This window comes from Nerophis lumbriciformis, linkage group LG01 (assembly GCF_033978685.3).
Source record: "Nerophis lumbriciformis linkage group LG01, RoL_Nlum_v2.1, whole genome shotgun sequence".
Lineage (NCBI taxonomy): Eukaryota > Metazoa > Chordata > Actinopteri > Syngnathiformes > Syngnathidae > Nerophis > Nerophis lumbriciformis.
This window is the reverse complement of record NC_084548.2, coordinates 16,745,394-16,756,372: the sequence shown is the minus strand read 5'-3', so window position 1 is coordinate 16,756,372 and position 10,979 is coordinate 16,745,394. Positions and strand designations below refer to the sequence as shown.

Below are 10,979 nucleotides of genomic sequence, written 5' to 3'. Positions count from 1 at the left end.
CAGACAGGAAAAATGTCTAAACATTTTTTTTTTTTTTTGCATTCTCAAAGACAGATGTGTAAACATGCTGATATAATTTTTTTTTGCATTCTCAGACAGATGTGTAAACATGCTGATATATATATTTTTTGCATTCTCAAACACAGATGTGGAATGCATTTCACATGTTAGACCGCTGCCTAACATACATTTTTTATTTTCTAAATCATTTATTAATTTTAGAAACACACAGTAGTTCATTCTCTAATAAACTATTACATAGGGAATTGTGTGACCTAAATATGATTACAGTGAGCACATATAATGGTCTTTTGAATATGTCCACTCAGCAGGGCTCACTGCAGGCATGTCCACAGGTTGTTCTGCAGCACTTCTGCTCTCCTGGACACTGGCCGTCGTGGTAGCAGTACTCTGCACACATGGGTGTTCCTTGGGGCAGAGCGCAACGGCCTGGCTTCACTGAGACACACACACACGCACACACACATAACATTCAGGGGGACTGCAAAGGTATCAAGTGCATGAGTTTAGTCCAGGGGTCGGCAACCCAAAACGTTGAAAGAGCCATATTGGACCAAAAGTACAAAACACTAATCTGTCTGGAGACGCAAAAAATGAAAAGTCTTATATAAGTGTTATATTGAAGGCAACACATTAAGTGTCTATATTAGCTATAATAGCCTACTATCAAAATGACTATGTGTCGCAGGCTGAAGCAAATCTTCATTGACAGAAATGTTGAAATGTAATATTTATTCTACACATTTTTACAACATTAAAAACCATTAGTAAATCAGAGGCGACTCAGACGGTGAGATAACTCCTGGAAATCGCTGGCTTTTAATGGCCAAAGTATAGATGTGTGTGTCCAAGTAAAGGAAACGGCAGGCTGTCTTCTTTTAATAGATTTATTAATAGCTCGGTTAGAGCGGCCGTGCCAGCAACTTGAGGGTTGCAGGTTCGATCCCCGCTTCCGCCATCCTAGTCACTGCCGTTGTGTCCTTGGGCAAGACACTTTACCCACCTACTCCCAGTGCCACCCACACTGGTTTAAATGTAATTTAGATATTGGGTTTCACAATGTAAAGCGCTTTGAGTCACTTGAGAAAAAGCGCTATATAAATGTAATTCACTTCACATTACAATCTTTGGCAAGCTAGGTAATGTTTGCTGTGGTCTGGAACAACATGGCACACAAACAACTATCTGAAAAATGGATAATGTGTCATGAGATATGCAAAACTAAATTATATACAAAGAGGATAAAAGTAATGGATATGAAATGAGCTCAAATATACCTACAGATGAGGCATAATGATGCAATATGTACATACAGCTAGCCTAAATAGCATGGTAGCATTGATTAGCTTGCAGTCATGCACTGACTAAATATGCCTGATAATCACTCCAAGTCAATAACATCAACAAAGTGCACCTTTGTGCATTCTCGCACAGTATAAAACATTTGGTGGACAAAACGAGACAAGGAGTGGAAGATTTTAAATGTAAACAAACTGTTGCGTCACAGTCCACACTATGGTGAGTTCAAGAGCCGCCGAAATTAGTAGGACAAAACAAAGTTCAGCAAATACTCTCATCAGCGAAGCATATACACATAAATATTAAACAGTGGGCTTTCTAATAATTTGGAACTTTTGTGTCATGTTTGTCCTTAAACAAAAAACATACTAAAACAAAAAATATATATAGTTTTACCCCATCTTTTTCTATTTTTAATCCTTTTTTAAAAATGCTCCAGGGAGCCGTTCGGGCAGAACTAAAGAGCCGCATGCGGCTCGAGAGCCGCGGGTTGCTGACCCCCCCAGTTTAGTCAAAGCAACACACAGAAGACTAACCTTTGTAGGGTGCAATGCACTCATGCCCACATCCGTTATGGCAGCATTTATCCTTGCTGGGACAGTCGCTGTCATCAGAGCAAAACTCCGCACACATCCCAGAACCCCAGTTTCTGCGAGGACACACTCCTGGCTTGGCTGAAAATATACAGAGGTAACACAGATGAGTGTGTTGAGAGTGGAAGAAGGGATTTGTGACCCCCCAAAAAGTAAAACACTCATACTGAAGGCAGGGGGGACACAAACAGCTCCACAGTTAAAGACACAACATTTGTGGTCCGTGGGACAGTCTTCATCACATGTGCACCCCTTGTGTGATGGGACCACTTGGAGGAGACGAGGGCAGTGACCTGGCTTTGGAAGAATCCCTGAGTCAAAATAGAAGGGGGAGAACTGTCAATTTATAGCACATTTTGATTTGACATGACTAAAAAAAGTGAATAATAAACAAAAAAAACACCTTACCTGTCAAATTGTGTTCAGGTCCCTGAGTGAAAACGGTGTTTAATTGCAGAAGTGCAACAACCAATGCACACACTGCAGCCTTCTCCATACTTGCACACAAGAATGTGCTCCTGTTGGGACAAACACTACCTGCAGGCTGAGGCAGCCCAGGAAAAAAAGTACTCTGGGTCCTAGTGCCTGTCTTTTTCCATATGTCACGTCCAGCCTGCGGGAGTGGCTTTATATGTTTCAGTTTTTACTACTTTTTTTTTTTCTGGCTATAATCAGTGCTAGGATATTCTATGCTTCCCACATATATTTTTTCATTATGAAAACTGCAGTTGTAGTCAAGTAAATAATTTAGATGTACATGATAAGAGGATGTACGTTTGTTTACATAGCTGATAAGCAGGGGTCCCCAAACCTTTGACTCGGGGGGTTGCATTGGGTTAAAACATTTTGGCCGGGGCCGGGTTGTGTGTATACATATATATATATATATATATATATATATATATATATATATATATATGTGTGTGTAGCTGAGATAGCCCCCCACGACCCCGAAGGGAATAAGCGTTAGAAAATGGATATATATATATATATATATATATATATATATATATATATATATATATATATATATATATATATATATATATATATATATATATATATTAGTCAAGGTTTGTTTCAGGGAAACAATTGATTATATATATAAAATCCCCTGACGAGCAGGGAAACCTGCGAAACAGGCTTATAGGGATGACGTAGCCTCTGTGTTTTTTCCTGACCTAACGTATGTATATATATATATATATATATATATATATATATATATATATATATATATATATACGTTAGGTCAGGAAAAAACACAGAGGCTACGCGCGAGGAATATATATATATATATTCCTCGCGCATTAATTGACTAAAAAGAGCGCGCACTTGCCGATGATGTCACGTTATCGGTGGGAAAATACAATTTTAGACAATATGATTTGCCTGAGCCGTGAGGAGACACAGAGAGTAACAAGCGGTAGAAAATTTATTAAAAAGGACAGATTTAAAAAAAATAAATAAAAATGTATTAAAAAAAAGGAAAAACTTTTTTTTTTTTTTTTTTTTTTTTTTTTTTTAACTTGGGAGTTCCTGCAAGCCGGATTTTGGACGCTGGCGGGCCTTATCCGGCCCGCGGGCCGTAGTTTGGGGACCCCTGCTGATAAGGATAAATACATTTATAAAAAATATTTTTTTTGGGGCGGGGGGATTTTATAAAACTTTATTTACAGTATGCAACATTTATATACAATCAGGAAATAATAATAATCAAAACAAGTACAGAAACTAAGTATTAAACTAAAAATGTTTTTTCCCTCCATGTCCCTTTAGGGGCTCCTTATTTAGGGGCTCCTTATTTAGGGGCTCCGTATTTTGGGGCTCCATAAGAAACAGTACAAAACAGTGCCAGGGGGTTGTAGACTCAATAAAGTAACTAAAATAGAATGCAAAATATATATATGTAACACAATGTAAAGCCTGCTGCATATTTCAGTACGTCCAGCTTGTAATCTGCAGTATATGATTTCCTTTTCGGTGCCATTTTTGTTCAGTTTTTATAAGTTACCGCCAATGTAGAAATGATCCTTTTTAATAGCAACGGCAGTAGCATATAGCAGTTAGCATCCCATGACCCACAATGCACTTCTGCCATGACCCTCCCCCGCCGAATTCTTATTGGTTGACGTGTGTGACGATTGCTGACATTTTGCTTCGTCTCTTCCGTGAATGAGATAAATAATATTATTTGATATTTTACGGTAATGTGTTGATAATTTCACACATAAGTCGCTCCGGAGTATAAGTCGCACCCACGGCCAAACTATGAAAAAAACTGCGATTTATAATCCGAAAAATACGGTGGCATTCAACACGGCGACTTACACAGGGCTGTCCGGACGCGCTCTTACAATATACATCACAATGTATGAATATGCAATGAGGTGTCTTCTTCCAGGCGTGGAATATCTTCCTCTGCCTTCTCCTTCCTGGACTCCGACTTCATATCTGGTGTTGTCCTTCAGACCTCGGCAAAGAAGCCACGTGCCATACTTTCCGGGAGACTCCCGAAATTCAGCGCCTCTCCCGAAAACCTCCCGCAAGAAATTTTCTCCCGAAAATCTCTCGGAATTCAGCCGGAGCTGGAGGCCACGCCCCCTCCAGCTCCATGCGGACCTGAGTCCAGTGTGCGCACACAAGGAGACGAAGCAGAAGAACGAGACCGTAGTCGAAGAGCGCAGGGGGAGACACTTCTCCAGGGCCGAAGTATGCTCGGGGCAACACCCTTCACCTTACCCGGCAGTGGGTCTCCACAGCGGACAACTTTAGGGTGAATGATGAGTCCAACGATTAGTTGCAAATCTTGCTTTATTGATTGCTTGCACACAGCCAATCCAACACAAAACCAACTAGTCCCTCCCCGCACTCACGCTACCGCTCCCTCTCTTCTCTCGCCCACACACTCACTGACATCACTCACCTCACATGCTGTCACCTATTAAAGGGCCACACACACACATACTCTACTCTCATAACACACAGTACAGTTAGTAGAACAACTGTGTTTTCATTACTGTGTATTTGATAGGTGCCATTGCCCCGGAATTGTATTGCATTGTACTTTCAAGTACAACAATGAGTAGATAAGTGTCATGTGTGTGTATAAGTGTAAATAAATGAACACTGAAATTCAAGTATTTCTTTTATTTTTATATATAATAAAATAAATAAATATATATATAGCTAAATTCACTGAAAGTCAAGTATTTCATACATACATACATATATATATATATATATATATATATATATATATATATATTGTGGAAGTCCCTTACTTCCGGGTTCTTCTGGACCCCAATCATGGACATGACAGCTCCTTTTCAGGGTTGAACACTGTTTTATTTTCAGTCTTTTTTGTGCTTTTCAGCAAATGTCTTTTTGTTCGTCTGTCTCGCTCTCGCTCGTGCTCCACCTCCTCTCTTCTTCCCGACTGCTGCTTTTAACAGAGCGACAGGTGATCAGACAAACACACTCAGCTGTGTCATCCACTCACCTGTCGCTAATCTCGAAGCCGGTCCCGACACGTCCCGCCTCGCTGCAGGTCCGCAGGCCACGCCCCTCACATACCTCCACCGCCAGACTCAGGCCGGGACGCCGTCCGTCCGCGCCCCCCCCCCGTGAGGGAGCGGGAAAGGAAGTCGGCCACAGCCATCTGTGCCCCCGGTCTGTGAATCACTCTGAAGTTGTAGGGTTGCAAAGCTAGATACCAACGGGTGATCCGCGCGTTGGCATCTTTCATGCGGTGGAGCCACTGGAGGGGTTTGTGGTCCGAGCAGAGGCTGAATGAGCGCCCCAGGAGGTAGTATCGGAGGGCCCCAACCGCCCACCTGATGGCGAGGCACTCCCTCTCCACTGTGCTGTACCTTGCCTCCCTTTCGGACAGCTTCCGGCTGATGTAGAGAATGGGTCGGTCGACGCCCTCCACCTGCTGGGACAAAACCGCTCCCAGTCCTCTGCCCGACGCGTCAGCCTGCAGACAAAACGGGAGAGAAAAATCAGGCATGTGCAGGACTGGCTCCTCGCAGAGGGCCTTCTTAACCCTCTCAAACGCCTGCTGGCACTGCTCCGTCCACTGGACCAGATCTGGAGCACCCTTTCGGGTGAGGTCAGTTATTGGGCTGGTAAGGTCCGCAAACCGGGGGATAAACCTCCGGTAGTAACCCGCCAGACCCAAAAACTGCCTCACCTCTTTTTTCGTCTTGGGGTTTGGGCAGGTCGCAATTGCCGCTGTTTTATCTACCTGCGGCCGCACCTGCCCTCCTCCCAAGTGGTACCCCAGATACTGTACTTCCCTCCGGCCAACTGCACACTTCGCCGGGTTGGCGGTGAGCCCTGCCTGTCTCAGGGACTCGAGCACTGCCCCCACCCGCCGCATGTGTTCATCCCAGCCGCTACTCTGGATGATGACATCATCCAGGTAGGCCGCAGCGTATGCAGCGTGGGGTCGCAGCACACGGTCCATGAGGCGCTGGAACGTGGCGGGCGCACCGAACAAGCCGAACGGAAGTGACACAAATTGGTACAAACCTTCCGGAGTGGAAAAGGCCGTTTTTTCCCTGGACTCTGGTGACAAGGGAATCTGCCAGCAGCCCTTGGTTAAATCCAGTGTCGTGAAGAAACGAGCAGCGCCCAGCCGATCCAGGAGCTCGTCGACCCGAGGCATTGGGTACGCGTCAAAACGTGAAATTTCGTTCACCTTGCGGTAATCCACACAGAACCGCACAGACCCATCCTTCTTCCCTACCAGAACAATGGGGCTGCACCACGCACTGTGGGATTCTTCTATTACCCCCAACTCCAGCATGGATTTTAATTCCTCCCGAACTACTTTGCGTTTGTGTTCGGGGAGCCTGTAGGGCCGAGACCGCACCGTAACACCCGGGCTGGTCTCAATATGATGCTGGATGAGGTTCGTGCGCCCGGGCCGAGGGGAGAACACATCAGAGAAGCGCTGCTGCAGTTTAGCAACATCCGCTCTTTGCGCTAACGTGAGCTGATCGTCACAGAGGAGGGGAAAGGGCGGACCAGCGCGCGGGACCTCCGGCCCGAACTCCCCCTCCTCCTTAACCACCGTTACCATGAAAACAGGCTCCGCCTCCTTCCATGCTTTCAGGAGGTTTATATGATAAATTTGGGTGGCTCCGCCCCGGTCCGAGCGCCGGACCTCGTAGTCCACATCACCCACTTGCCGTGTGACCTCGAAGGGTCCTTGCCAGCGCGCAAGTAATTTCGAGCTGGATGTGGGGAGTAATATAAGCACTTTTTCTCCCGGTGAAAATTTTCTAAGCTGAGTCACCCTGTTATACGTGCGCTGCTGACGTTCCTGGGCACGGAGCAAATTCTCGCGTGACAAGTGCCCCACCGTGTGGAGTTTTGCTCGCATGTCCATGACGTATTGAATTTAGTTTTTGCTGGAGCTTGGCCCCTCCTCCCAGCTTTCCTTAATTACGTCCAACACTCCGCGCGGCTTCCTGCCGTATAGTAACTCAAAAGGCGCAAAGCCTGTGGAGGCCTGAGGTACCTCCCGCATTGCAAACAGTAGGGGATCCAGCCATTTATCCCAATTTGGTTTGTCCTTATGTGTAAACTTACGGATCATGGTTTTCAGCGTTTTATTCAATCTCTCCACCAGCCCATCTGTTTGTGGATGGTATACGCTGGTGCGGATCGCTTTAATTCCCAATAATCCGTACAGTTCCTTTATCGTGCGTGACATAAAGGACGTGCCCTGGTCAGTCAGAATCTCTTTCGGGATTCCAACTCGGGAGATGACCTGAAACAGGGCCTGCGCTACACTCTTTGCAGAGATGGAGCGCAGGGGCACTGCTTCGGGATAGCGTGTTGCGTAATCCACTAGGACTAACACAAAGCGATATCCCCGTGTGCTCGGGTGGAATGGTCCGATGAGGTCCATACCCATTCTTTCGAAGGGGACCTCCATGAGCGGCAATGGGCGCAAAGGCGCCTTTGGGGTGGCCGCCGGGTTCACCAGCTGACAGTCCGGGCAGGCAGCGCACCAGCGGCGCACGTCTGCCCGGATGCCCGGCCAATAGAATCGGACCATGACCCGATTGAGTGTTTTATTATACCCCATGTGGCCAGCCATGGGATTGTAATGCGCCGCCTGGAAAACCATTTCCCTGCGGCGTTTTGGCACCAACAATTGGGTGGATTCCTCTCCGGTCTGAGTGTCACGGCTCACTCGGTATAATCTATCTCTAATAATCGAGAAGTGAGGGAACACCCGCGCTGCTCCGGGCGCACCAGCTGACCGTCGATGTAATCCACCTGGTCCCAGGCCGCGCGTAAAGTTTCATCGCAAGACTGCTCGAGCGGAAAATCCTCCATAGGGTGCCAGTGGGGGGGCGGGGGGGCTTCCCGCGAAGCCCCCACCGGTTCCCGCTCGGCAGTATCGGACGGACCCGCGTCACCACTGAGAACCGCGCGGATGCTCCCCTTTCCTACGGTCCGTGAACGCACCCCCACACATTGTGTCAGTAAATGGTTAAACCCCGGCCAATTTGTGCCCAAGATTACGGGGTGCGAGAGGTGCGTACTTACAGCTACCTCGACCCTATGCTTTTGGCCCTCATACCAAATTTCTAATGGCACCAGTAGAAGCATTTAAGTCCCATCTTAAAACTCATTTGTATACTCTAGCCTTTAAATAGCCCCCCTGTTAGACCAGTTGATCTGCCGTTTCTTTTCTTTTCTCCTCTGCTCCCCTTTTCCTTGAGGGGGGGCACAGGTCCGGTGGCCATGGATGAAGTGCTGGCTGTCCAGAGTCGGGACCCGGGGTGGACCGCTCGCCTGTGCATCGGCTGGGAACATCTCTGCGCTGCTGACCCGTCTCCGCTCGGGATGGTGTCCTGCTGGCCCCACTATGGACTGGACTCTTACTATTATGTTGGATCCACTATGGACTGGACTCTCACAATATTATGTCAGACCCACTCGACATCCATTGCTTTCGGTCTCCCCTAGAGGGGGGGGGTTACCCACATATGCGGTCCTCTCCAAGGTTTCTCATAGTCATTCACATCGACGTCCCACTGGGGTGAGTTTTTCCTTGCCCTTATGTGGGCTTTGTACCGAGGATGACGTTGTGGCTTGTGCAGCCCTTTGAGACACTTGTGATTTAGGGCTATATAAATAAAGATTGATTGATTGATTGACCATAGGGTACTCGTGCACATCCCCATGAACACACCTGATTTTTAGCCGTGTTGCCTGCCTCAAAGCCCCGGGTCGAACCAGGTTCTGGTGGATCATGGTCTGCCCGCAGCCCGAATCCACCATCGCCTGGTATGTACTCCCTTGTATCGTTACCTTCATACCGTACGTCTCCCCCGGGCCGGGGGAGGGCACTGAAGGAGCGGCCACCCGGCTCACGCGCCCCACCTCCACCTGCGGAGGTCCGTGACGCGCGTGACCGGGCCGCCCACGACTCCAGCACGCCTGCCCAAGCGTTTGAGGGGCCGTCTGCGCGGGAGATGTTCTGGAAGCAGCAGCCGGGACCTGCGGAGACAGAGTAGAGGGAGGGTCACGTGGGTAAAAGTGGGGAATGTGTCGTTCTTTCTCCTTCTCATGTCGCAAGCTCGGTCCGTGCGCCGCTGGTGTCGGTTGCTCCTCGCGGTGGACAGCCAGGTGGTTCTCGGCGAGGGTCACCGCTGCTGCGAGGTCCCGGGGCCGGTGGTACCGGATCCAGTTCGCCGTCCGCGTCGGGATCGCCTCCACAAACTGTTCCAGTAAGATCTGGTCCAGCAGTCGGCCATCTCCCTCTCCCGGCTGCAGCCAGCGCGTCGCCGCCTCTTGGAGCCGCTGGCCAAAGGCGAATGGCCGGTCCTCCTTCCCCAGACGCATGGACCGGAACCGTCGTCGGTAATCTTCTGGAGGGCGCCGGCAGGCTGAGCGCCGCACGCTGCGCCTCCCCCGTCAGGAGCGGCAAGAGCCGAACCCCCCACTCTTCTTCCGGCCACGCGCATGCTCTCGCCGTGGCCGCAAAAATGTCCAAAAAGGCATGGGGATCCTCTTTTTCTCCCATGCGGGGGATGGTGACGGTCGTCGGCACTGACAGTGCGCCGCCCCCCTGGTCCGCTAATGCCCGCAGGACCTGGCACTGTTGGCGGGTGGTCGCTGCCAGCTCAGCGAGCGCTCCCGCGAGAGCCGTCAGGGTGTCGTCTTCCCTTGCCTCCGGTGGTCCAGCCGAGTTGGGCGCCAAATTGTGGAAGTCCCTTACTTCCGGGTTCTTCTGGACCCCAATCATGGACATGACAGCTCCTTTTCAGGGTTGAACACTGTTTTATTTTCAGTCTTTTTTGTGCTTTTCAGCAAATGTCTTTTTGTTCGTCTGTCTCGCTCTCGCTCGTGCTCCACCTCCTCTCTTCTTCCCGACTGCTGCTTTTAACAGAGCGACAGGTGATCAGACAAACACACTCAGCTGTGTCATCCACTCACCTGTCGCTAATCTCGAAGCCGGTCCCGACACGTCCCGCCTCGCTGCAGGTCCGCAGGCCACGCCCCTCACAATATATATATATATATATATATATATATATATATATATATATATATATATATATGTATGTGTGGGGAAAAAATCACAAGACTATTTCATCTCTACAGGCCTGTTTCATGAGGGGGTTCCCTCAATCATCAGGAGATTTTAATGGGAGCATTCACATACCATGGTTTATATAGGGCACAGAGTGGGTGGGTACAGGCTGGCGTAGGGGCGTGGTGATTGGCTCATGTGTTACCGAGGAGGTGTTTCCGTCTGTGGCGGCATGCTGTTACAATTTCGCTGCGCTTGTTGAGGGATGACAGGTCTGGACGGTAAATAATAAACAGTTTCTCTTTCAAGCATAGGTTGCATCTTTTATTACCACTATTGTAAGGTGTGCTGGATGCAAGAATTTGCCATGTTATTGAATATTCAACATTATTGTCTTTGAGGTCCCAAATGTGTTTGCTGAGTTCTGTGGTATTCCGCAGGTTTTGGTTCCTGAAAGAAGCCTTGTGATTGTTCCATCTGGTTTTGAACTCTCCCTCAGTTAA

At 48.2% G+C, this 10,979-nt stretch overlaps 2 protein-coding genes across 3 annotated transcripts; both read right to left on the bottom strand.

Annotated features, from left to right (window-relative positions):
• Nucleotides 1–13: 13 nt before the first annotated feature.
• On the bottom strand, nt 14–2,483 carry wfdc2 (WAP four-disulfide core domain 2). The gene is made up of 4 exons (XM_061976327.1): nt 2,322–2,483; nt 2,081–2,224; nt 1,857–1,994; nt 14–459 (listed from the first exon to the last, which is right to left on the bottom strand). Exons 1-4 carry the CDS (start codon nt 2,407–2,409, stop codon nt 326–328), a joined length of 504 nt encoding a protein of 167 aa, XP_061832311.1. The 5' UTR covers nt 2,410–2,483; the 3' UTR covers nt 14–325.
• A 2,730-nt stretch (nt 2,484–5,213) lies between these two features.
• On the bottom strand, nt 5,214–10,411 carry LOC133613026 (uncharacterized). 2 transcript variants are annotated; one of them, XR_009816371.2, is made up of 3 exons: nt 9,252–10,411; nt 5,416–5,892; nt 5,270–5,355 (listed from the first exon to the last, which is right to left on the bottom strand). XR_009816371.2 is itself a non-coding variant. In XM_061970503.2 (2 exons), the coding sequence occupies exons 1-2, from the start codon at nt 9,783–9,785 to the stop codon at nt 5,482–5,484; spliced, it is 945 nt and encodes a 314-aa protein (XP_061826487.1). In that variant the 5' UTR covers nt 9,786–10,411; the 3' UTR covers nt 5,214–5,481. The 2 variants fall into 2 exon arrangements, 1 of the variants encoding a protein (XP_061826487.1); XM_061970503.2 differs by having other exon boundaries at nt 5,214–5,892.
• Nucleotides 10,412–10,979: the final 568 nt, after the last annotated feature.